Source organism: Lepidochelys kempii, chromosome 14, assembly GCF_965140285.1.
Source record: "Lepidochelys kempii isolate rLepKem1 chromosome 14, rLepKem1.hap1, whole genome shotgun sequence".
NCBI classification, from domain to species: Eukaryota; Metazoa; Chordata; order Testudines; family Cheloniidae; genus Lepidochelys; species Lepidochelys kempii.
Genome location: NC_136393.1, coordinates 20,820,940 through 20,848,351, shown reverse-complemented (window position 1 = coordinate 20,848,351; position 27,412 = coordinate 20,820,940). Strand labels below are relative to the sequence as shown.

At 45.8% G+C, this 27,412-nt stretch overlaps 1 protein-coding gene across 1 annotated transcript in view; it reads left to right on the top strand.

Annotated features, from left to right (window-relative positions):
• LOC140897657 (heparan sulfate glucosamine 3-O-sulfotransferase 3A1) overlaps window positions 1-26,751 on the top strand; it is an 82,685-nt gene extending 55,934 nt beyond the window's left edge. Inside the window, exon 2 of the mRNA XM_073310555.2 lies at window positions 25,756-26,751. Coding sequence (XP_073166656.1) covers window positions 25,756-26,374 — 619 coding nt within the window. The 3' untranslated portion in view covers window positions 26,375-26,751. The remainder of the gene's footprint in view (window positions 1-25,755) is intronic.
• Window positions 26,752-27,412: the final 661 nt, after the last annotated feature.

The following is a 27,412-nucleotide window of genomic DNA, read 5'->3' as shown; positions in this document are numbered from 1 at the left end:
TTCCAGCCTGACGGCTTGGATCCATTGTCAGGTCCTGTCTGCCTCTGTGCTTTGAGAACCATCATCTCTCCTACACTGGCATTGAGGACAGAACCTTTTACTCAGAAACGAAGGGTCGTGGAGGTTTATATTTTGTGTAGTTTGGGACTGTTTAGTCTCTGGAAGTGTCTTGGCTCCCACTGCACAAACACAGACGCAGGGTCACAACAGCTGCCATTGCCTGGGATACAAAGGGAAACAAACAGACAAACAGCCCCAAAACGGCTGTTCATTAAATGGAAAGGAAACATTCACCTCCCACTGCAGTGCTACAGCTTAACAAGGAAGTGAAAGGATTTTGACTTCTCTAATAACCACGCTGCCAATGAAATCACTTCCCAGGTAGTCACCTGCCAATCAGCATATCACTCTCATCACAGGGACCCTCCAACAACCACTGATCGTAGAGTGGCAGAAGGTCTATCACTCAGTCTGTGCAGTCGATCTGTCTGTGCCCGTCATTGCTGTGTTCTCTCAGACCTTCAATAGAAATGCAGATGCTAAAAGAGTGGCATTGGTGGCCTTCTTTCCTCAGTGATTATTGAACCAGCACCCTAGTAAGTTGGTAGGGGGTGGCCTACTGCCAAGGGTTTCAGCTTGGATGTATAGCCAAGTTTCTGACCACTTGTGCTCTCTGCAGATGTCATGGCACTGGATGTAGGAGTAGGGGTGTTTATACCACAAAGGTCTAGCCAGATTTCACTTTGGGGATTCAAAGTCTTCCATTTGAAAACTTTAGGGGGGATTTTATTTGCACCACCTGGTATGCTTCCTAATCTATGGTGTGTTGCTGCCATGTTCCACACAGAGACTCTGGGAGTTTTTTGCCTTCCTCTGCAGCAGGGAGCAAGGGTCACTTGCTGGTTTAAACTAGTGTAAATGCTGGATTTTCTGTAACTTGCAGTCTTTCAAACCATGATTTGAGGATTTCAGTAACTCAGCCAGGCACTAGGGGTCTGTTACAGGAGTGGGTGGGTGATGTTCTGTGGCCTGCGATGTGCAGGAGGTCAGACTAGATGATCCTGATGGTCCCTTCTGGCCTTAGAGTCTGTGTCTATAAGAGGTGGCTGCATTTCAGTGTTGGGAGAATTCTAATACATTGCACTTACAGAGTGCTCTTCAATTTCAAAATACTGTATGACTACTCAATCCTCGCCAGTGAAGCCCCGTAGGTACTATTTGCAGTTTACAGATTAGAAAACTAGAACAAAGACGGTTAAGTGACTTGAATAAAAAAGTAGTTGAGAGAATGAGGGTCAGAACGCAGGAGTTCCAGGCTCCCTGTTTTATACTAAGACCATTAGATCACGCTTCTTCCTCTCATGTGGAAAATGATCAAGAGCAGACTAGCAACGACATGGGCTTAGTAACCCTCCCTCACAGGGGTTCCTAGGGCCAGTGCATTGGACTAGAGATTCTTTGTAAGAACTTGAGTAGCTCCACTGAAGTCCGTGGGGTTTCTCCAGTTTTCCATTGGTATAACTGAGCGCAGGAACGTGTATCCCTGTATGTGGGATCCATTGTATATACTGTGTATGTCTGCTAAGCTTGTAAAGGCCTTTGAGATCCTTATACATGAAAGGAACTATGTCAGTATAAGACAGCTGTGTTACTATTGTCATAATTTAACTAGATATGGGGCTGACTTCACCCCCAGCATCTGTCGAGCACTGCTGCTCTGATATGTGCAGAGTACACCAAGCCCTTGCATTGCTCTCTTTCAGGCTGTCTGCTTAGTCCTGTCTCCCTTCTGTTATTTAAAAAGAGGTTAGAATAAGCATCGGGTTACTTATCAGTGAGGTGAAAGGAGAGGAGGGAGCAGAGTGAATAGAAGGAGCTCCACTGATAAGATGTTGCTTGACAGATATAGCGTGGAAACAGATGCTACAGGCTGCCGATGTAATGAGATACATAAATACCGAGGCTTGCTTGAATAAATGAAGGCATCATCCTCCATAAAGATGTCTCTGGGAGCGCCTGACATCAGTACCTGTGTGTTTCAGCACCGGCCCACAGATCAGTTTAATTTCAGAGGGGGAAAGAGAAGGAAGGGCCTTACTCTGAAAGTGAATAGTAATCAGCAGCAAGGCAGATTTACACAGCATATATTGCTTTCTGAAGCGTGAGAGGAATCAGGCAAATTGACTCTTTAAAAATGAAAGCATGGGATCCCATACTTATTCCCGCTCAGTGATTTCTGGATCTGCTTTGCTCCATGTAAGAGTCAAAGGTGGTTTTTCTAACTGCCAGCACCTCAGACTCAGCCAGGGCTCTACCAATCTAGAGAGGCAGGATTATCCAGTGGTTAGAGGGTTAGCCTGGGACTTGGGAGACTAGGATTCCAGTCCCTGATCCATCACAGAGTGACCTTAGGTAAATCACTTAGGATCAAATTTATAAAAGAATTTAGGAACCTAAAGATGCAAATAGGCACCTAGTGGGATTTTGGTAATTAGGCACTTTTGAAAATCCAACTAGATGCCTATCTGCATTTTAGCTGCCTTAATCCCTTTAAAAATCTGACCCTTAGTTGCTTTCTGGCTCAGTTTCTCAATTATACAATGGGGATAGTAACACTTCTCTACCTCAGAGGAGTATTATCAGGATAAATACATGAAAGGTTGCGAGGTGTTCAGATACTACGGTAATAATAGTACCTTGAAATCATAGAATATCAGGGTTGGACTGGACCTCAGGAGGTCATCTAGTCCAACCCCCTGCTCAAAGCAGAACCAATCCCCAATCTTTGCCCCAGAGCCCTAAATGGCTCCCTCAAGGATTGAGCTCACAACCCTGGAGTTAGCAGGCCAGTGCGCAAACCACTGAGCTATCCCTCCTCCCCTTAGATAGATAGCGTGTAGGATGCTCAGCACCCCACAGGATCAGGGAGAAAGATTCTGCAGTTGGAATTTAGCTGATGGTGTTAGTTGATTGATTGATGATGCAGGATAGAATCTAGTTTGCTCTTCCCTAGCTGCACTGAGTCAGTAGTGCTGATGGGATCAAAAGCTTTGTTTTGCGTCAGTGGAGGAAAAGTCTGATCTGACTCAAAAACACATGGGGAGCAGATAAATGGAATAAGGTGTCACTTTTATGTAGAGGTTTTCTTTGACAATAGACACATTTTAAAACATTCAGTAGCGAAAATGCAATTATGTCTTGAGCACAAGACATGGGTAGAACACAATAGCTTTTCTACGTTTATTTACTGTTTTGTCAAGTTACGGTAAATCTGAACTGGTCTGTAAATATTTTTTGTTTTTAAATTTCTTCCTGATTTTTGGAGGTATTTAAAAAAAATTGTGGGGAAAATTATCATTGATGTGGCTCTAATACAGGGACTGGCAACCTTTGGCATGCGGCCTGTCAGGGTAAGCCCCTTGGCTGGCTGGGACGGTTTGTTTACCTGCCGCATCCGCAGGTTCGGCTGATCGCGGCTCCCACTGGCTGCGGTTCGCCGCTCCAGGCCGATGGGGGCTGCGGGAAGCTGCAGCCAGCACATCCCTAGGCCCGCGCCGCTTCCCACAGCCCCCATTGGCCTGGAGCAGCAAACCGCAGCCAGTGGGAGCTGCGATCGGCCGAACCTACGGACGCGGCAGGTAAACAAACCGGCCCAGCCCGCCAGGGGGCTTACCCTGGCATGCCGTGTGCCAGAGGTTGCCGATCCCTGCTCTAATGCCTGTACTGATCTGGCAGTGGGCTCTAAAGACAATCCCTGTGAGTGAGTGAGTGAGTGAGTGAAATGGAGATCTTGCGGTGTATATAGAGCTGAAACAGCCCCATTGATATGGTAGGAATGTAGTGTCATCTTCAGCTAAGTTGAGAGATGCCACAGAAATCCTGAAAAGAGATAAATATACTCTGCACTTTTCATCCATGCATCTCAGAGCTTCGTGAAGGATGGTAAGTACTCAGTGGACACACCAACAGCAGAGTCAAGAATAGAACTCCTGACTCCCAGTCTGCCGATCTTTCTATTGGATCGCCCTGTCTTCTTTTGTAAGATGACAGCTCACATGCTAGATGTCTTTGAACACACACCACCATGTTAGTGAAAATATAGAAGGAAAGTAAACACTGAGGGACTCCAGGGGGCGCTGGATGAGCAGACCCCTTGAGCTCTAGAGCCATCTACTAATACCCATTTCCATCCAGAGTCCAGGCCCCTGACCAACTCCTCCCATAAAGGAACAAAAGTAACCCAAAATCTCTGGAATGTCAGCAGGCAACTGTCTACCAGGAGCTCTACAAGTAACCCCAAGATAAGGAGAACAGAGGCCCCGCGTCCCCTGAACATGATGCGGCTGCTGAGGTCACTGGGTTTATGATAGCCATGCTGGAGAAAGTTGCTGTGGACAGAATATGTATCAAGGCCACAGATTTGCAACTGACAGTTATCTCAATTAACTCCTCTCTATAAGGGCTGACGACAGCTGAACAAAGTAGAAGGAAGAATATCATCAGTGGAAGATCAGGAGCTCTCTGCCCAGGTGCTGAGATGCCTCACAGACTTGTCTTCTCTTAAACCTAACGTTGCAGACCTCAAGTGAAAGTCTCACTGCTTTACTTTGAGAATTACAGGAGTACCTGAAGGAACAGAGGAAGGAAACCCCCTAGAATTTGTTCCCTGGCTCCTTTCTGAAGTGCTTAGTCTGCCTGATGATTTTAAATTTGATTTAGAAAGAGCACTTATGTGTCTGGCTCCTAAGCTAGCCTCAAATGCCAAACCTCGTGCACTGATTGTCAGATTTACTGTAAAAGGAGAAATAATGCAGCTAGCTCATGGAAAGAAAGAACTATCTTGGGGGATTCCAAAAAAGACAGATTTTTTGTGATTTTTCAAAAGATGTGGTTGAACAGAGATAGTTGAGCAAGAGAACTTGCCAGGCAGCGAGGGCTCAAATATTTTATAAAGTTTCCAGCTCAGTTTCATGTCAAGGTTGGTGAGGAACTGTATCTATTCCAAAAGCCACCAGAAGCAGAACCTTTCTTAAAAATAGCCCGTAATGAATTGAGTAGCTGTTCTGTTTTATACTAAGTTTGCTTCCCAATTGTTATGTCTGTTCTGCCTGCACTTATGAGTTTATCCAGTTACTGTGACGAACTTACTTACTGATTTGGGGTGTTTCTTCTGCCCCAAGCTGATACTTTATTAACTTTTGGAACATGACTATCAATTCTCATCAAATGGCTGAATGTGAAGTACCCCATAGGGGATGTAAGGGAACAACTCATCCCAAATTGATCTCATGGGCGAAAATCAACAGAAAGGATTTGTTTAAATTGGGAGCTAGCAATAGTAAGTGCCTCTGCTCCTGTGGTTGTGCTGTGGAACTAATGAAACAGTTGACAACAACCGTAATCAACACGAACCATTTGTTTGTGAATATACCAGGCCTGTGCGGCAGCTTGGCACTAATGGACACCAAATTGATCACCGGTGGGTGGTGCAGCACCCCTGTTGTTCTGTAGAAATTTGAGGGCTCCAGCTCCTCTTTTTAAAATTGGTGCCAGTGGGAGACCTTGCTGTGTCTCCATGCCTGACTGCTGGGGTCCTCAAAACCTAGCAGCTTGACAGTCCATGTGCTGGAAGTGCAAGAGATGTCATGGAAAGCCGCACAGGAGCTGAGCAATGTAGTTGTAAACCCTGTGGACCAGTGGAGAGGATCAATGCTGAGCTACATGCACAGTGATTTCTACCCTCCCTTTCACCTCATACTTGCTCCCTCTCACCCTGATCCTGTGTGCCCCTTCCCTTTTCCCCCTTACTTCCCCAGTCCCTTTCCCCTTGTTGCCCCATCCCCCTCACCCTGAACCCCCCTTCCAACTTCTTCAACCCCCTTTCCCCACCCTACCACTGTATAAGCTCAAACCCCGAGAACATGAGCATGAAGTAATGAAGAATCGTTAATCATCCAGTTGAATTGTTTGTTCTGTTCTTCAGCATAGTAACTGATGATTGGAGGGAGCAGTCAGATTTCTCCCCTGTTTGACATATGTTTATTTAATACAGAGAAGGGAAACCGGATGTTTGGTTGTGAACTAGAAGTGGGAGGTGGCAAGTGGCCCTGGGAAAGTAATCTGCACAACGTATGTCTCTCTCAGTGCACCAAGCTGAATTGCCAATATTCTGGTGTTTGGTTTGGCAAACTGATGCCAAATAGGGGATCATACGCAGGTGTATCCTTGATATACCAGGTTAATAAATATTACGTTTGTGGAGTGTGTGCTCCCTTTCTATCTCCTTACAATGTCGAGTATGAGAAAAATAGGGTGCCTGGTAATTAATTAATTAATTAATTAATCATATTAAATGGATAGTGGTGGAGCGCCTGGCCTGACTGGTGTGTCTCTCCAGCCTGCCCCCTCCACAACTTATGATTGGTTTAGTTTTATTTGCAGTGTTTATGTGTTTGATAATTGTTGCCTTTTCATTGTGATCTGCTATGCTTGGTAATAAGTTAGATAGTTACATATATGTTATGTGTTTGTACGGTTTTGCTTGCACTTGGGTTTTTTTGTGTTCTTCCCTCTCCCATTCCAGAGCTCTCTCTTCCCTGTTCCCTGGCAAGTGGCAAGGTAATCCAAAATTGGTGCAATAAGTGTCTGTCATGTCATCTATAGACTTTCTACCTCCCAAGGATTTCTGTATTGGAGCAGGATGGAATATAATAGCACAAGTAATACAAACATTCCATTACCTTCATTTGTAAGACTAGACATCCAAAAAATCATTCTTAACACAGCCAAATGGCCCTGAATCTTAATTGTATTTCCTGGAATGTAAAGCGGGTCAACACTCCAAGAGTGTCGTCATTGTTAACGAAAGCAAAGGCAGATGTAATGCTTTTTCAGGACAAACACTTGACCATGGCTGAGATCATGACTGGGTAGGAAAAGCGGTGTCTTTTTGCTTCTCAACCAAATTGAGAGAGGTAGCCATCCTGTTCCATAATGTAACAGTCACTGAGTCAATTTCAGACACGCAGTGCAGATTTTTGATCTTTAAATTCACCATAAATGAATCTGAACTAATCATTGCTAGTATGTAGGGGCCTAACTTTGATGAAACTGTAACCTTCCACTGAACTATATAGAGAACCCCATCTCCCAACTCTGATTGCTGGGGATTTTAATGAGGTGCTTGAACCTTTTGTGGGCAAAGCTTGGCCTCAGGGTCATAAGACAACCAAAACTAGAATGGGTCTGGAGTTTCACATTAAAAATCTGGAACTGTCTGGTGGCTAATACATCCAGTGGGTAGGAACTATTCATATTTTCTCTGGCGCATGGGTCCAATTCCCGAATAGATGTCTTTTTGATCTCCAGTGACTTGATTAATTTTGTAATTCACTCCTCCATTAATACGCATGCTGTCTCTGATCATGCCCCTGTAACTCTTCAAATAGCAGCAGTGCTGGGTGAGAAACAGCCATGTAGAGGGAGATTTTATTCTTCACTTTTATTGGATTCCCCACTTTAAAAAAAATTGGAAAAAGAAATTGGCCTGTTCCTGGGGACAAATGAACCCTCAACATCTTCTAGCAGGCTATTGGGGGAATCGCTCAAGCCCTGTTTGAGGGGTAGAATTATAAGTTTTACATCTTTCAATAAGAGGGAAGATGGAGAAAGTATGATAGGCCTTTAGAAAAAGGTAGAAGAGTTTGACTTGTCTTCTGCCACCATCCCATATCCAGATTTGCTATAATCCCTGATGAACTGTAGATATGAACTCAATCAGATGCACTAAGCACAGGCAGAATTCACTCTCTCTTGATTCGGGCAGGACTTCTGGGAATGGGGTGAAGAAAATGACAAATTGCTGGCAGACCACCTAAGATAAAAGTCATGTAGAATCATGGCCATCCATGATGAATGTGGTAAATTATGTGCATCACCTAAATATATTAATAAAGAGTTCTATAATTTCCATAAAAATCTGTACAAATTGGACACAAACCCTGCCACAGATCTTTGGATCAATTTTCAAAAAATATTAAATTACCTCAAATTACTGCAGCCCAACATAGAAATCGTGAGGTGCTCCTAACTGAGGATGAGTCAATTGAGGTGATTAAGAATATGGAAGTGGGGAAAGCCCCCAGGCCGGATGGCCTCCTTGCCAAATTCTGTGCATGCTTCCTTGACCTCCTGCCTCATAAGATGCTTAAAATGTCTAATGAGTCACTCCTAGAAGACACCCTTCCCCCTGTGCAGAGGGAAGCCCTAATATCAGTTATTCCTATAAGCCAATAGTACTGCACTTTTGTCCTGATATCATGGAAGGTTCTGCTTCACTTCTGTAACTGATTGTCTGAAATATAACTTCTCGCTCCAATGGATGTTTCTGTATTGAAATTGAACAGAAAATCCTAGCACCAGTAGCAGTTGTCTCTTTAGTATCACCAATCTGTCAAATCCATCAGACCGGATGTCTTGCCTCAACTTAGGAGCCTGTCATGGACCATGGACCATTGTGGTAGGTTCTCTACAAACACAGAACAAAAAGACAGATTCTGCCACCTTGGATTAAGCTCCTAGCTACCCACTCTACCTGTCTCTCTATCTCACTTGCATTCTCTTCCTCTCCCTCTACACAGATGTATGCCCAAGACCTTCATTTGTGGCCCAATCCAACTTCAATTAAAACCAATGGACAGACTCTCTGTTGACATTAATGGGAGTTGGATTGGTTCTTAACTCCTTTTAATGCATAAAACATCTCATTCTTTTTTCCTTCTAGATTTCTCTGAACGTTTCCCACAATCATTTGGGCTTTTTCATTCCCACAGACTCTTTCTTAGAAGCTAGACTGCCTCTTTCTATTGATTGATTTCATCTGACTTCCAAGGGAAGGGAAAGAAGTAGGTTCAAGTCAGTCAGATGTGCCCTAGTAGTTAATCAAAGAAAATTTATAGCCTGGCTGGATGGTTCAGGCCAAGAGAGAGAAGCTGATTGGAAATATTACCCATACCAGCCTAATGATAGGGACAGGTTAATACCTTTGGGCAGACTTTGGCTTTAGTTTGTGTACGTACGCAAACCACACAGGCATGATAAGTTATCGGTCACAAGAGAACAGCTTCCCTTTCGTTGTCTGATCTTGCGCAAATTTTAGTCCAGCTTTTGGGAGCTGTGGAGGAAAGCAAATCTCTGGTGATAGTGGGTTTTGTTTTTAAGGAAGTAGCACTGAAAGGTCATCTCTTAAAAACTGTTTGAAAGAAGAGGAGGATCAACTGTTTTTTTTCCTGAAAGAGAACTTAGTGATGTGATAGGGAGAAATGACTTGGAAGTCCAAGTCATCTCTCTGGACAGACGCCCTGCCAGTTCTTCCCACCAGCCCTGACCTGGAAGGCATGCTAAGAAGGCAGCCTAAGTGTCTATGGCCCATTTGTTCCATTCTCTCTGGGGAAGGTTCCATATTTCCACACTGCTTCACAGTGCTGCCACCTCAGCTTGCACTGAAGACAAGCTGCATCTGGGGGATGGATGCAGGGAGATTTAAATCTTCTGGCCAAACTGAGTGATTGGAGAAGATAGTTTTGGGAACGAGAGAAGTAATGGTGGGCACATCTATCTATCTACCTAAGTTCTTCTGTGGACACTGATCTCTCTAGGATCTGTAACCATCACTGATTTAGAAATTCTGTTCAGAGAAGCACCCCAAAGGCTAGACCATCCTAATGTTGTCTAAAGTGCCTTGTTCTCAGTGAAGACCACACGTGGCTGGAAACTTAGTTGTTTTTTCCCACTTAGATCTGGCCAGTGAACGTTTGTCCCATTCTGGGGGGAAAAATTGAGATTTCAAAAAATGTCCTGTTCTGTACTGGGACGAAAGTGAGATCTTCTGATGTTTTTTTGTGAAAAATGTGTGTGTGTGAGAGGGGGAGAACTGAGATCTTTCAATATACTTTTTTAAACAAGAGAGAGAGATCCAAACCCTAGGACAGCCAGTGCCTGGTGCTTAGAGCACTCAGCTGGGAGAGACAGGTTCAAGCCTCTACTCCAAATTAGACAGAGGAAAGACTCTCCCATATCCCAGCTGAGTGTTCCAATCAGCAGGCTCTTCTGGGGTCGGTCCTGCTTAGTCTTTCATGTTGGAGCTGTTCTATTGTGTATAAATAATTAAATATTCATTGGGACAGAGAGAGAGAGAGACTCCATCACCCAGTGATTAGGGCTCTAATTCCATCCTGGACATGAGGAACCTTTCAGAAGAAAGTTTTGTTGAAACTGACCCTGTCACATGAAAAGTTTTCATTTCAATGAATTGGCATTTTCTGACCAAAAACCATAGTCTCGCAAAATTTCTGCCCAGCTGTGTACTCACCTCCACCCATGAGGAACAGGGAAATCACCTGGCTTTTTGGAGATAGCAGCATTGCTATGCTTTTGGGTGAAAGATGTCTGATTTTCCCACTCGGATCTCTCCCATAAATAGACCACTAACATATTTACCCAGCTGGGTAATATTTGAAATGTTGATAGAAAAACAGCAAACAAGAAACCAAGGCAGAAAAAACTGTGAAACAGGGACAAAGGATCTCAGAATGCAATTACTTCATCTCGAATACTGGTTAGGTTATTGGGCTGTTTTGTTTTTTTTTAAAGCCGTGTATGTTGTTGACTCTCAGCACCAGAGGAAATATGTTTTATTTTATCTCCTCCTGCCACATATGCAAAGCCCTGATAATTCTGCATTAACAAGCAGGCTTCATTTTTAACCATGCTGTCACCCAGCAGAGCAACGACACATCACTGCTGCTCCCACAGAAGTAGCACCTGATTAAATCATTTGTAACACTGATGTCACTGACAGAGATGTGCTCTCAACAGAGGATATATGCACCATGCATTTCCCTGCTGATAGCACGGAGAAATCAAATTGGCACATGTGGTTTGATGCTGTTGGGCATTCAGTCCCATCCCATGTTGTACAAACACTGAAGAACATAAAAGCGGCCATACTAGGTCAGACCAATGGTCTATCTAGCCCCGTATCCTGTCTTCTGCCAGTAGTCTGTGTCAGCTGTTTCAAAGGGAGTGAACAGAACAGAGCAATTACCAAGTGATCCATCCCCTGTTGTCCAGTCCCAGCACCTGGCAATCAGAGGCTTGCCTTGTGTTATCCCTTTGGGATCAGAGTTGGGAATTCCATTGGGAATTGTCATATTTGATGGGATTTTTCTTTAATAAGGAAAAAAAAAGCCACTGTGGGTTTGGGAGCCAGTAAAGTTACTATCCACCTTCCTGAAGCCTAGAGGAATGAACCACGCAACACGAATAGCCAGTTCCCGCCCCTTGAAAAAAAACCACCTTTATTCCTGGGAGTCATTCTTTCACAGTATAGGACCGCATCAGCCAGTTCTCCACACACAAAGAGTTAGGTATGGGGAGCCTTATCCTACAAGGGGAACAACTTTTTATTGGTTGAGTTCATCTAGGTATAAGAAATCTCTATTTCCTGAATTTTCTGAATTCTAAATGCACCCAGGGCTCAAGCCTTTACTCACCCAAAACTCACTGGACTGGAACTCTAGCAACCTGGGTTCTAGTCCTGGCTCTTCTACATGTTTGCTTAGTCCCCTTGGGCAAGTCACTTCATTGCTGTGTGCCTCAGTTTCCCATGTGTAAAATGGGGGTAATGCTATTGACCTCCTTTGTAAAGTGCTTTCTATGGTTGAAAAGTACTAGGTATACTACTGATTATTATTAATTTGAATGGAAGACGCCTGAGCAGTGAAAACTGATGAAGGACTCAGGGTATGTCCTTCAGTGGCCAAGGTTGCTGCAAAACAGATTCAGACTATTATCTTAAAGGGGCAGCATCCCACTTGGTCACAGTTGGCTCCTTGAACAGCTCACATGTGTATACACACATACAATATGCCCTAAAACCAGTACAACCACAGGCTCAATGTGCGTGTTAGCGAGTGAGTAGGTGAGTCCTGTATGTGTGTAAACACAGGTAAGGATCATCCCTTCTGGTGTTATGATCTTGCAGAATCCTTAGGTTACAGGAGGGCTTCTCCTGCTTGTGTGACAAATAGATTCCATCTTTGGACAGACACCAACTCACCAGCCTCACCCCTACTCTCAGAGAATGGGCCTGAATGGTGCGTTGGTAGCATAGGAGTACAGGAGATATGCACTAATCAAACAAACAGGCTGATCATGCTCACCTCTACTCCTGTGAGTTGGTCTTACTCAAGTGAGTAGCCCTGTTTCCTTCACTGGGACTATTTACTCAAGTGAGGGACTGAAAGTCTAACCGCTAATTTCTGAATTGGCAGTTTGGATATAAGTGGAAGTGTTTCAAGTGTGGAAGGTATTTGTTGCTTCACTTCCACTTCCTGTTTAACAATGCCATGCTGTGCAGTTGTTAAACAGCTACCAGGTTCCACCCCAGAGGTGTCTACATTTCAGCAATGTTGGGCATTGTTTATAAGATGAGAGGTTAGGGGGAGGAAGGACCAGGTTTCACCACTGTAATGAAAAACCTTGCCCTGTAGCAAAAATGTTCCTGCATCTTCTCTGAGTGTCACTGTAAGCGATTTATCATCAGTTTCAGTAAATAAGAACCTGCCTCTTCTCTAGGGGGCCAATCTTGTCCCAGGGGCCAGACAAATCCCCCATGGTATGGCTACACTGTGCAACAATTGGCAGGGTTTGGAGGTGTCAGTGTCCCCCTTCTGCAGCAGGGACTCAGCTCTGTGCTGGCTCCCCTGCATACTAGTGCAGAGATGGGACACAGGGAGAAGCTCATACATGGATCCCCTTGCCCAGTCCTCCTCTGCAGAGGGATGCTTCAGGGCTGTGGGGGGTGCTGAAACCTCAGGCCTGCAGCAGTGGCCTGTGGTGGCTCCCCAGCTGCTCTGCTCCCTGGGCAGGGAGCTTTCCTTTCCCCTCTTTCCCCTTGCACGAATCCCTAGTGCCTGGCCCAGCTGCTGGGCTGAATATTCCTGTTGCATAGCCTGCAATGGTGTCTGCAGGCTGGATGGGAGTGGTGCATTCCCACTGGTTGTCAGTGAAGTCCCATCTAGGCCTGTGCTGCCCAGTGAATGTGTTGTAGAGCCAAGAGGGAGGGAGGCTGAACGCTGCCTTTATATTTCGCTATAAGCACCATGTCATAACATCAATAAGACTCTCCAGGCCATACGGTCCTGGGACCGCAGCACTTTAAATCCCTTGTCTCTTAATGACTTTGTGCCTTCTAGAAAACCTAGCTTTGTGTAAACAATTTGTCATGGAGCTTCGGCATCCGCTTCCGTTTCATTCCCATCGTTTTTCTGGCAGATACTTAATGGCCTGTGTGCCCTTTAGGGGCCATGGCCAAGTCAGCGGGAACAAAGCCAACTATAAGCATAAACATCAGCTTCAGTGCATGACACTGTGTTCTGCCGAGCCGTCAAGCTGCCGATAAGTTTTGTGGCCTCTGGCCTATGTTGTCCTTTGTTCACAGCGCCCAAGGGCATCTGTGTGGAAATAGGATCCTCACTGCTTAGGAGCTCATCTTGCCCTGTTGATTCCTCCTCCCTTGGCATCCCAGGCCTCTGCACCTGATAGCACAATCAGCCCTTGCAGCAACCAACCGGGACGTTGCAAAGAGAGGATTAGAATGTGGAGGGCAGCTCTCTTGTCTGCAGCTGTGGATACAGCTGCCATCCACCATGTCCTGGAAGAGTTGTGACGCACATCAAAACTGGGTAGCTTTCTGTCCCTTTCTAGTTTTAGTGTTCTGGTAGTGAGGCTGGATGGTCCAGTGGTCCAGTGGACTTGGGAGACCTGGGTTCAGGTCCTTCCTCCACCACAGACTTCCTGTGTGACCTTGGGCAGGTCAGCCTCAATTCCCTGTCTGTAAAATGGGATTGTGGTGCTACCCTATCTCATAGAGTGTTGTGGGTAATTACATGAAATACTGTAAAGCAGTCAACTACATGGAAATAGAGGCCATGTAAATACCTTGGTGCATATGACCTGGGCCCTATTGTGCTAGCTAGAGTTCATACACCAGTGTACTTCCATAGTTCACATCTAGGCCTGAGAGGGTAGCTTAGTTCTCATGACCCAGTTAATCCCTATCACTTCCAGCAATGCCCAAAGAGTTTTCGGGAATTCCAGAGGATCATCGAAAAGAAATGTCTTCCCATCCACCAGGACCTTAACAATGTCCCTCACCACCACGTGAAGTCGCGTAAGCCCTTTTGGACCCATGCGTTTAACCTTCATCAATGCAACTTCAATCCTGTTGAGGCTTGGAAAGCCGAATGGAGTTCCCAAAAGCCACAAATAAACACCTCGTGAAAGACACGATGCAGAAGATCCCTGGCTTCGATCTCCCACAAAGCTCATGGGCAATCCTAAAGCGCATCTGCACAAACCATGGCAGATGAAGATACTTGCTGCACAAATGGAAAATTAAAGACCCTGCAGTGTGCACCTGTGGTCACGCAGAACAGACTATGGACCATATAACAACTCTGAACGATTCACAGATACGAAGGAGGATTCACAGCAATACACTCTGCTACTCCAGATGCAATTATCTGGCTTAACCATCTGGATGTAAAATTCTAGTTGTTGCTCTACACTTACATCAGCCGTATGAAGAAGATGACTTCCAGCAATGGTGCCAGTTATGATGTTTTTTTTTTCTTTTTGTCCATTTGGAACTGTGACGAAACTGCCAATTTATGTCACAGTCACTTCACTGCATATAGATCATGGAAGGTGCTGACTTTCAGTCTTACCCGCCGGAGCTAGACTCGAATAACATATAGAAATGTAAGCTGTGTATCTGGGCTGAAACCAGTTCTTTGAGCCATCCTTTATGTTCTTGAATAAGTTGCAATTCCTCAGATGGACACTAGGCAGCATGTGACTGGGAACTGTTCAGGGGTTCTAAGGTGAGGCAGCACAGTGAGTGAGCAGTGTAGCAGAAATGATTCTAATAACTGCATTCAGATAAAGGAGAGTTAGTTAGTCCTTTGGGGTCCAGTTCTATAAGAACATAAGAACGGTCGCACTGGGTCAGACCAAAGGTCCATATAGCCCAGTATCCTGTCTTCCAAGAGTGGCCAATGCCAGGTGCCCCAGAGGGAATGAACAGAACAGGTAATCATCAAGTGACCCATCCCCTGTCGCTCATTCCCAGCTTCTGGCACACAGAGGCTAGGGACACCATCCCTGCCCATCCTGGCTAGTAGCCATTGATGGACCTATCCTCCATGAACTTATCTAGTTCTTTTTTGAACCCTGTTATAGTCTTGGCCTTTAGCTAATCCTCTCGAAGGAACGCCACACACAGAGGCAGTTCACTGTGATTCATAGATTATCACATGGTCAGTTGGGATCATTCCACTGCGCCCCAACAACACAGCGTTGGCGCCATCATGTCATAGGACAGCCCGACAATGCAGCGTTGTCATAAGTGACTGTTCCAGCGTAGATCCAGCACAGACACCTGAACACTGAGCCTGGCCTAGGCCAGCTGGGACAAACAGGTGCCACTAGGCGTTCTAGGAAAAGTCTGGGTTTTATTCGCCAGACCCAGATCCCTGATGAGCGTGGATCCCAGTAGGGATCAGTGTCCATTGACTCCGATGGCTGTGGTTAAACAGCTTTGTTTGTCCCTGCTGCCTGCGTTTGAATTCTCAATGCTTAAGGCGCTGAGCCTGGAGTGGAGCTGCCTGATTTGCAACAGGATCCACTTCAGCTTTCCCAAGGCACTGCGGGCCTGGATAAATTTAGATTGGGACCATGACCACTCACTGCACCCTATCCACTGATGCATTAAATCCTTCCCAAGCTCTAAAGGAGCCCAAGAAGGTCTTGAGGCAGGAAGTTGAGTGCTGCAATTGAGAGAAAAGTGGCTGATCATGGAAGGAAATTCTCCTTCATTTTCCCAGACAGGCAGCAGGTACTGGCTGTCACATCTGTGAGAGACTCACAGACACCAGAAATGAGCCACCGCCATACGGGAGCTGGTCTCCAGGACAGCGCTGCTGCTGTTGGTTTTATTGCTAATCACTCCCCGCTTTTCACGCTTAGAGTAAAAGGACACAAACAAACTGGAGGCGATAGCAGCTGTTTTCATCCCGCCTTCCAGCCCTGACAATGCGGAGACAGTTGCAGTGCCGGGATTTGATGGCAGACGCTTGCTGGGGAGGGAGGAAATTTACCTTCTGCTGTAAATGACTGGTTCTGAAACTGTGTAAAACATACATCGGTACATGCTAAAATGAATACAGCGGAAAGGGCTGAAGACACACACGTGCGAATTCTTGCCTACGGCCCCATTGAAAAATACAGTGAGTCCCAGTTTCAAAAGTGCTCGGCACCCAGCTGCTCCCATGTTAGCACCTAGATTTCCAGAAGTCCTCAGCACCCAGCAGCTTGCATTGTTCTCAGTGGCAACATGTAGGTGCTGAGCAATTTTGAATATCTGGCCCAGTATTCTAGCTTTGTTTGTGACCACAAAAGTGATCTCACATGAGACTTCGACAAATAATAACGATAGAAAGGAGGAGCTGTGCCATCTCAGACTGTGGTCTCATCAGATCGAGCGGGGGTTGAGCTTATTTACAGCTTGGCTGGGAAGACCTAGAAGGTTTTAGGGACAAATTTTTAAAGACATCTAAAGATGTAGGGAGGCACCTAGTGAGATTATCAAAAGCATCTAGGCACCTCACTCTTATTGGACTCAGTAGGAGTCAGGCATCTAGGCACTTCTGAAAATTCTCACTAGGTGCCTGTCTACATCTTTAGGGGCCTCAAAGCCTTTAAAAATGTGGCCCTAAGTCCTTATGAAAATCAGGCCCTCGTCTCAAGTTGGACACTCAAAATCAGTGGAACACTTTTGGGCTTTAACCTCTCTTTGTCCGCTTGCCCGAGGGGCTTGAAAGTGCATGTTTGTAAATTGCTTTGAGATGCTCAGAGACCAGCAGCTGAAGAAATACAAAGCATTGGAATACAAAAATGCACATGCTGTACCTATCCTAACAGCCCCAGTCTCTGAGCTCACCACATCCCTGGCTATTAACTCCTGAGTTCCCTAAGGAGTCTGTCTTTGTAACAGCTGAGCCTGGCGCTTCACCGTGGGGGAGCTCTGCGCCCTTCAGAAGCCTTGTAATGTAGCCGGTGAGTTTTGGAAGAAGAATGAGTGGACTCTGTGCTGCAAGCCTACAGACGCTTCAGTGATGCATGTAGGACAAGGGCAGCCTGTGTTAGTATGATAGAGGAGAGAGGATGTTACACTTCTTTAAGTTTTGCTGTACCCCAGGCTTTCTCTTCTCTTGCTCCTCTGCACTGTGCTCATTCCAGGTGTGCCTTGTGTCATCAAGTGCCTGGCTGTGTAGTTGGTCTGGCTCACCAGCGGAATGAATAAATGCCTTAACTTTGCGAATCTGGGCTGGGGAGGAGAGATGCAGTCAAACAAAGGCTTTGCTTCTATTGGTCAACAGCTGCACTGAAACCTCTTCTGTCTCTTTGGGTAACTGACACCCCTTCGGATTGGGATGGGATGGGAAAAGGGCGCTGCTTGGCATTATTGATCACCTGCTGTCTGCCAGGCAAAGGAGGCCTGTCTTCATATGTTCATGCCATGCATCTGGGAGACAAGCACTGTACCTCTGCTCTGATGTCTTTGCTGCATCTCATTTCCACAACATTAGGGCATATAATGACTGCTAGCTCTGTATTGACTGGACACTATAACAGGCGTAGCCGGTTAGAAGTCCCCAGTCCGATAGCTGGACTCTCTAAGCCCGTGGTTCTTGCTTTTTCCATGCTGTGACCTCCCTGGTGCAGCAGGAAAAGGTTTGGGAGAGTGTTGTGACACACCTCCTCCACCTGGCCCTGCTAGGCTGCAATCTCCAGGTTGAGAACCCATGCCCTGCCTGAGCCAAATTCATCTTTGGGGTAAGTCTGTCAAAGTCCATGGAGTTGCACCAGGGATTGATTTGCCACAGTGGCTGTGTTCCTCTTCGATTGCCCAAATGGAGACCTTCCTTGTCTGTAGGCAGCAGGCTCAGCCTTGGGCTTGGGGCACTCTCCTGGCCTCAGTAGAGTAAGCACAACAGAGGGATTCCTTCAGCCAGTGCATTCTTGAAGAGTTCCTAGGCTCAAGCTTGGAACAGGACCCGGCAGGCAGAGATGGGCGGAAGGAGCTGGTGAACTGCAAAAGGCTGAATAAGTACAAACATCCCAAAGGCTCCCTTTCAGGGAAATCTTCCTCTTCTCTTAAGCAATTAAATAGGACCCAGAGCCCCACTAAAATTAAAATAACAAAATCCATTTATTCTGGCAGCGACCATTTGTGAGCACCTTTGCCAAAACATTTTTGTGGTGCTGGTCTTTTCAAGTGGCTCCTTTGCAATAAAATCCAGATGCCATCGGTCCGCAGAGCCCTCCAGGCAACTGGTGATGTCCATGAAAGATGCCCTTTGTAATTAATTAATCTCCCCAATGCTGTGGTGATGCATTCCCAGTGGTTCCCAGCTCGTTTCTTTTTGCCGACCCCGGCAGAAAAGGAACGTATTCATTTCTGAGCGCTGAAGAAAGCCTTTGTGCTGGAAGGAGCTCACCAAAAGGGTTAAGCTCCTAACTGGGAAGAGGCAGCTGGGATTGCAGGAGTTATCAAAACACAAACAGAAGTAAGCAAGCTTTTAATTTGCCTGGCTGGGCTGCCATTTCCAGAGCCCCTTCCTTTGCTGATCACAGATAGTCCTGTTGATTTACTGACTGGCTGTGCTATGTCCTGTCCCAGTGGAATCAATTGGCCTGAGTGAAGCTATTGACTTTAGTGGGGTTACACTCAGGGTTTAAAATGTTCTGTGAGTCCTCCTGCTCTCTCCCCCTGGCCCTACGAGGGGCTGTCCGCCTCACCATGGAGCTGGGCGACCCTGAAGGGCTGGGCCTAGCTGGTAGCGAGAGGCAGGTCAGGCTGTTGTGACAGGGAGCTAAGCTGCCTTCAGAAGTTCTCTCTCCCTCTAAGGATGTGACAAAGGGTTTGCATTAGCATGGGGTACTGGAGCTGCGTGTAGGGGCTACCTTCCACCCCTGCACCGTGAACAGCACTCAGTGGTGTTTTGTCATGCGTATGCACATGGATATGTTCTCAAAAAGAAAAGGAGGACTTGTGGTACCTTAGAGACTAACAAATTTATTTGAGCGTAAGCTTTCGTGAGCTACAGCTCACTTCATCCGATGAAGTGAGCTGTAGCTCACAAAAGCTCACGCTCAAATAAATTTGTTAATCTCTGAGGTGCCACAAGTCCTCCTTTTCTTTTTGCGGATACAGACTAACATGGCTGCTACTCTGAAACCTATGGATATATTCATTATCCAGACTTATATGAAACTTATGAACGTAGGCGTAAATGTGTGCTCCCCTAGAATCCCCTGGGAACACTGTAACTATCAGGCTAATTAAAGTATTAGCAAATGCTGGTAATTATCACAGCTGCTTTGGTGGGAACTCTCACTTTACTTTGTTAGACCTGGGCCCTCTGCATCTTCACAGCTCGGGGTGAATCAGCATTTCCATTATCAACCCCCATCTCCTCCATCCCACTCACACCCTCTAGAAGTTTATAGTTTGCTTTGGTCATAAAACTTGTGTTTCAGGCTGAAAGCCTCTGCCACAAAGTCTCAGCACCCTCTGCAGCATTCAGTTGGGAATCTCATTTAAATCAGTTTTGTGGTATGGGGTGGGTGACAAACCCATGTAACTCGGCTCCCCCTGCCTCAGAGCAAACCTCCATGCTTCAGGGCATCAAGTCGCGTCCGGTTGATGAGGGTCAGGAAGGAGCTTCCCCCATGGGCTTGGTTATAACCCCCTACTGTAGGGTTTATTGCACTTTCCTCTGAAATGCTTCAAACAGGCCCCTGTCAGAGGCAAGGTACTGGACTGGGTGGACCACTGCTTTTAGCCCCTCTGGCAATTCCTGTGTTGTAGTGTATTCAAGACAAAGTCCTAGAAATGCCAAAGAGTGTGTAACCTGTCAGTCAGTCTTGTTCCTTTTTGGGTAGCAGGAGACAGGCAGCTTGCAGTATTGCCAACCCCAGCGCTCAAAAATCATGAACCAGGCCCCAGAAAATTATGAGATTTTTTGTAAAAGTGATAAATGTCAGATTTTTTTTTCCTTCTGTTTTTTTACCCATTCAGGTAGCAGCCAGGTGAAGTCTTCAGGCTTCTCTCTATAATAGTGGGGGGCTAGAAACACCCTCTATCTTAATCAAAAGAAGAAAGCAAGCTGAGATCCTCACATAATCCTTGGACTCTAGGCACTTGAAACCAATGGGAGTTAGTTGCATAGCCTGCTTAAGTGCTTTTGCACATCCCACCAACCACCTATCTGCACTGTTAGGTGCCTAAATACCTTTGTCAATCTGTCTCTAAGTGCCCGAGTCACTTTTGAAAATGGGATTAAGGCTCCTAATTCAGGTGAATTTGAAAATGTTACCCTTAGTCTCTCTGGGCTCCAGGTCCCCATCTATACAAAGGGGATAACAGTACTTCTCTGCCTTACAGATACTCTGGTAATGTTACCATGTAAGTCCTTGTAATAGTATAAGGACCTTGGAAGAATGGTGGAACTCACTCTGTCTCACTGATTTCATGTCTCTATTGAAATGATTCTCAAAACTCCACTCTCTTCTCTGCTGCCTACAAGCAGCTAAGTATTATCAAGATCTTGCTAGCAGCAGCCAGTCATGCTGCTTTTTCAGTTGTCTGCACCTACTCTCACACTTTCTTACCGCGTGTTAATGACAGTACATCATGAGGCTGGAATGAACGGCTCGTGGTTTGAAAGTGAACTGGGCTGTTTCTTTCGTGTAGCACAGTTCTAGGTCCTAAGGTCTTTGGGACAGGGGCTGTCTCTGCTTTGTGTTTGCACAGTGCCAAGCACAACAGGGTCTTGTTCCACGACTGGGGCTCCTAGGAGTTACGGCAATGCAAATAATACATGCTAATAATAAGTTGTAACCACTAAATTGCAAGCTCCCGTTGTTCTCTGTTGCACTGTACGTTTAGGTTCCCACCTGCAGAGATAGGGTTGCCACCTCTGAGATACAAAAACTCAGAACAGCCAGGATGATACTGAGCCCATAAAACTGGACAGCTGGCATCATATACTGAATGTCCTTACCGGTTTCTCAGGACTGCTACCTCAAAAAAGGGAGGATCCTGGGAAAACCTGGTCAGGTAGCAACTCTACCTGCAGACCCTAACTGCAACATGAGCCCCAGAAGGGAGAGAGTGCCATTAGATGGCAGCACACCTACTCTCCCAAGATCGCATGCATGCGCTCCAGCTACCTTAACACGTCTCATTCCCCTTAAAGAAGTTGAATGCTTCCCGACTTACAGTTCAAAGCTTCCAAATGGAAGGGAGACAAGAGAGTACCTGCAAAATGGGCATTGTTGCAACTGGTGCTGCTGTGCAAGGAAAGCTATTCACAAAAACTGCCTTGTCCAGCCGGCGACAGCTAATCCTCAGACTTGTGAAGGGCCTGCTCTTTGCACAAGCATCTGTGACACATGGCACGCAATAAAAAGCATTCCTCTAGAAACAATCAGTCGTTTCTATCTCATTTGTAACCTAACAACTCAGCCTAGGTTTTTGTTGGGGCCTTTTTGATCGATGGCTTTAATTTTGCTGGTGTTTTGCACAGGTTTCCAATCCAGATGTTGCCACTGCCAGACGGTAACTGCAATATGGGCCAGGGGCAGTTCATCATGGCACTCTGGTTGTCGTGCCAAGGGGAGGTCAAAGGCTAGGGGTCAGTTGCTGATTTGATTACAGGCCCTGTTTTTCAGGGGCAAAGGGTGTGGTTTCTTTGAGAGCCCTTCTTTGCGCTGAGGGGAAACCTGCTACCAGTGCAGCAGCTGGCGTCCTGCTTATTTTCAGTGTCCTCTGGGAAGAACAGGCTCATTTACAGCAGATAGCAGCTGTTTGCAGTGAGAATCAACAAACAGTAGATCTGAGGTGGCTTCTCACTTGGCCCAGGACAGCTTCATTTGAATGACTGGCATTTTGCAGCCGTTGGGCTCATTCAGAGGTGTCCTGAAAGCTGGCATGAGCCTAAGGGGATCGAACATGGTGCCCTGTGGCCTCTCAACTTCAGTGACAGCAGGAAGAATGAGTTTGTGATCAATATACTAGACTGGGACTCAGGAGGCTTTTGATTCAATTCCCTGTTAGGCCACAGATGCTCGGTGTGACCCTGGGTGGGTCACTTATTCTTCCTATGCTACAGGCGCTAACTTTCAGCTTTCCCCGGGGGTGCTCCAACCCAGCTCAGCCCCGAAGCCCCTTCCCCCACTCCGCCCCTTCCCCCAAAGCCCCATCCTTGCTCTGCCTCAACTTGTATGTGTCTGTCTTAACCAGATTCATGCAAAGGAGCTCATAGTTCAGGGTGGCACCGTGAGTTCGTTCCTCTTTGTCTAAGCACTGCAGCGAACATAGGACCAGCTCCTGCAGTCTTTTCTCAGGCAAAACGCACACTAGCATCAGTGGAAGCTTGGCCTGCATAAGAAACCCAGCATATGTAATTTGTTTTTGGACCTCACAGAGTTTAGGCCCAGCAAAGTGCATTGCACCTATGAGGGTGGGTAATCGTAACCCTGAATTCCCAGGCCTTTTGCGCATTGCATTGAATTCTTAGAGGCAAAGGCTGCCTTTGCTTTTCCTCACCACTTCACACCGAAGACGATGGGAGTTTCACGAATGGACAGGACGGAAATGTGGAGTGCAGAATTCCTTGGGGCTGAGGGGAAGGAGGAAAGCATTGAGGGCAGGGGGCGAGTACTGCACATTTTTAGGTGAAACCATTGTGCTGTCTCCTGGATAACCCCAAAAGATTGTGACTGACAGTCCTGGCCCTTTAAAATTCCTCATACCCTACAGGAAGGGAGTGTCTTTCTTACAGGAACTCAGTGTTATTGAATGAAATTCAAGCCAGGAGGCAGGAAATCCCAATGTGGGCAAGCAGGAATTTAAAGGGACAGGACTCTGATAATTTATAGATTAAATTGGTTCTTACTGTGCAGTTGCAAGCAATGGTTTGAGTTTTTTCTGGAAGTTCCCTGTTATGTTTTTATACCATCTCCTCCTGACTCAGATCCTGCTCCATCCTCCGCTGTACATGCTGATACCAGTGTAAAAATCAGTTATTGTGAGACAGGCCCATCAAGTGCATTGCCACATCTCCCTAAGGGTATGTGTCCACTGCACATGAAGGGTGTGTTCTTCACTCGGGTTAGCTAACTCAGGTTAAAAGAAAAGGCAACTCAGCTTTTAACTCAGGTTAGCAATTCGAGTTCAGCCCACGTTCCCCTACAGAATTTAACTTGAGCTGCTAAGCTGAGTTAAAACCTGAGTTCCTTGTCACGCTGCTTTATTAATCCGAGTTAAGAACATACCTTTTTTTTGCAGTGAAGACATACTCTCTACGTAATTAGAGAGTATGAAACTGCTCTGTACAGTAATTGCCTTGATAGATTCATAGATACTAAGGTCAGAAGGAACCATTATGATCATCTAGTCTGACCTCCTGCACAACGCAGGCCACAGAATCTCACCCACCCACTCCTGTGAGAAACCTCACCTATGTCTGAGCTATTGAAGTCCTCAAATCATGGTTTAAAGACTTCAAGGAGCAGAGAATCCTCCAGCAAGTGACCCGTGCCCCATGCTACAGAGGAAAGCGAAAAACCTCCAGGGCCTCTTCCAATCTGCCCTGGAGGAAAATTCCTTCCCGACCCCAAATATGGCAATCAGCTAAACCCTGAGCATATGGGCAAGATTCACCAGCCAGATACTACAGAAAATTCTTTCCTAGGTAACTCAGATCCCACCCCATCTAACATCCCATCACAGGCCATTAGGCCTATTTACCATGAATATTTAAAGATCAATTAATTACCAAAATCAGGTTATCCCATCATACCATCTCCTCCATAAACTTATCGAGTTTAATCTTAAAGCCAGATAGATTTTTTGCCCCCACTGCCTCCCTTGGAAGGCTATTCCAAAACTTCATTCCTCTGATGGTTAGAAACCTTCATCTAATTTCAAGATTAAACTTCCGAATGCCCAGTTTATATCCATTTGTTCTTGTGTCCACATTGGTACTGAGCTTAAATAATTCCTCTCCCTCTCCGGTATTTATCCCTCTGATATATTTATAGAGAGCAATCATATCTCCCCTCAACCTTCTTTTAGTTAGGCTAAACAAGCCAAGCTCCTTGAGTCTCCTTTCATAAGACAAGTTTTCCATTCCTCGGATCATCCTAGTAGCCCTTCTCTGTACCTGTTCCAGTTTGAATTCATCCTTCTTAAACATGGGAGACCAGAACTGCACACAGTATTCCAGGTGAGGTCTCACCGGTGCCTTGTATAACTGTACTAAAACCTCCTTATCCCTACTGGAAATACCTCTCCTGATGCATCCCAAGACCGCATTAGATTTTTTCACAGCCATATCACATTGGCAGCTAATAGTCATCCTATGATCAACCAAGCGTGTTGCTTGTACAATGTTATTATAAGAAGTTATTGCAAGTGATCCTGGAGGCACTGGGGCACTATAGTGTCCTCACAGAAACCAGAACCCCAGTAACTCCTGGACCTTGTTTTTTTACCATTTAGTCTCATTGAACATAAATGGGCAGTATCATAATTGACATCCTTATTAACCCACTCTTCACATCAGTGCTGTTGATCAGTTTTCAGTCCGCTTTCTGCACTGAGAGCGTATTTGGGTGGATTAGCTCAATCCAGTTCCAAAACAGATTAAGCTAAAAGTGTCCACATGGGGAGCTAGTACGGAATAGCTATTCCAGGCTTTTTCTGTGTAGACAAGCCCCAAGAGCCTGATCCAGCTCCCACCAAAGTCCATGGGGGTATTTGTGGTGACTCCAGTGGAAAGGGATCATCAGGTATTGTTACCTTTCCTGTTGCATTAACTTCAATATGTATGATATTGCGTTCTTGTCTGTTATTTTTCCACATTGACAGTCTCTCCGCCCTAGCTCCCTGAGTAGCATCATGCTTTCTGTAGTACTGCCCTTCTCTGAGCCATTGAAACACTCAAATGTGTCTGGCTGGAGAGGGGCAATCCATATGCCCACCGCATTTCTGTTATTGACACAACTCAGAGGTACCATGCAAAGGTGGAACTGTTTGTTAATGGACATATCCAATTAAGGAATAGGGAAGAACATGCAGGTGGAGGAATGCAGCTACAGTCAGTAAGGTCACAGCAACCAATCAAGTTAAGCAATAGAAAGGAAATGGGAAACTCCCTTACTTGGGTTTCAGCCCTATCCCATGACCCTTGGTGTGGAGCCAAGCTTTCCCTTCTGTTTCCCGAAGAGCCACCCATAGGCCACAATTCAGCAAAGTTCTCAGGACGTGCCTCACTTGAAAAAACGTTCAGTCCCAGTGCAGTCAATGGGGCCACTCATGGGCTTGAAATTTGGCCTGTGCTTAAGTACTTAAGTACCAGGGCATCACAGCTCTTCCCCTTCACCACCTGTGCAGGAGAAGATGGAGTTAACCCCTTGGTCACCAGGACACAGATAGTGTCCTTGCACCCTGATGCTCACTCCCAGGTGATCATCGTCTGGGCCATGCTGTGCCCTGGACTCGCGTGCCCCAGTCCCAATGATGTTCTGCATTAATGTGTTTTCTCTCTCTCTTCCGGTTAGGGACCTGATGCCCAGAACCCTGGATGGGCAGATCACCATGGAGAAAACTCCCAGCTACTTCGTCACCAAGGAAGCACCTGCTCGAATCTCTGCCATGTCGAAGGGCACCAAGCTCATCGTGGTGGTGCGGGACCCTGTGACCCGAGCCATCTCCGATTACACACAGACTCTCTCAAAGAAGCCCGATATCCCCACCTTTGAGAGCCTGACTTTCAAAAACAGGACTACAGGCCTGATCGACACCTCGTGGAGCGCCATCCAGATCGGCATTTACGCCAAGCACCTGGAGAACTGGCTCCTCTACTTCCCCATTGGGCAGATCCTCTTTGTCAGCGGGGAGAGGCTGATCAGTGACCCCGCCGGGGAGCTGGGCAGGGTCCAGGACTTTCTGGGCCTTAAGAGGATCATTACGGACAAACACTTCTACTTCAACAAAACCAAGGGCTTCCCTTGCCTGAAGAAGGCTGAAGGCAGCAGCAAACCCCACTGCCTGGGGAAAACGAAAGGCAGGACCCACCCCAATATAGACCGAGAGGTGCTGCAGAGGCTGCGGGAGTTCTACAGGCCTTTCAACATGAAGTTCTACCAGATGACTGGGCACGACTTCGGCTGGGACTGAGGCTGAAAAAAAGAATAATTTAAGAAAAGAAAAAATATAATATAATATATATTTTTTTTACATATCAGTAGAGAGGGAAAAACAAAAATGTAAGCGTTGTGCTGAAAACACTCTCCGTTCTGTTTGTTCTTTTTGGCACAATGTCACTGCTTGGTTTGTTTCCTTTCTTCTATTAGCAGCGGGTTGGTGTCTCCTTCCACGGATAAGGCAAGGTGGCTGTGGGCCAAAGCTTGGTGCTGTTGAAGTCAACAGGGCTCTGGCCATTTATGTCAGTGGTTTCAGGATTTGACACTGTGTCTACAGAAAAGTCTGGGAGCATCATTTTCAAATTTACCTAAGTTCCATTTTCAAAAGCGACATAGGCACTTAGAGAAGCCCAACTGTCATTGAAAGTCAATGATTTAGTCTTCTAAGGCCCAGATTTTAAAAGGTATTTAGGCGTTGCTGTGCTCAGCCTTGCAATGCCTAATAGATTTAGGCACCTAAATCTCATCATGAAGATTGAGGCTCCTAAATGCATAAATCACTTTTGAAAATGGGACTTAGGCTCCTAAATCAGTTAGATATTGCAACAATGAGCGCAGCAACATCTAAATACCTTTACAGATCTGGGCCTTGATGACTAATGGCTGGATTTTTAAATCTAGTTAGGTGCCTAACTCCCATGGGAGGTGTCCAAATGCCTTTAAAAATGTATCCCTTAGTCACTTTTGAAAATAGGACTTAGGGTCCTAAATACCTAATTCACTTTTGAAGATCCCAAAGCTGGTCAGGACATTCTTTTTCCTGTGGAAAATTTTTTATCAATTTTTTTTCACTTTTTTATCAATTTTTCTTTGAAATTTTGGGGAGTTTGATCCAAAAAGTGGAAAAAAAATTCTGCAACCAAAAACCAAGCTTTTTTTCAGCAACTGGTGAAAAACGGGAGGGTTTTTTACATATAAAATTGAAATAATTTGGGTTTTGGTTGTAGAAAGCGGGGGAGGGGAGGAAATAGGTTTTGACAAAAAGTGATCTTTTGACATGAAAATCTCAGTG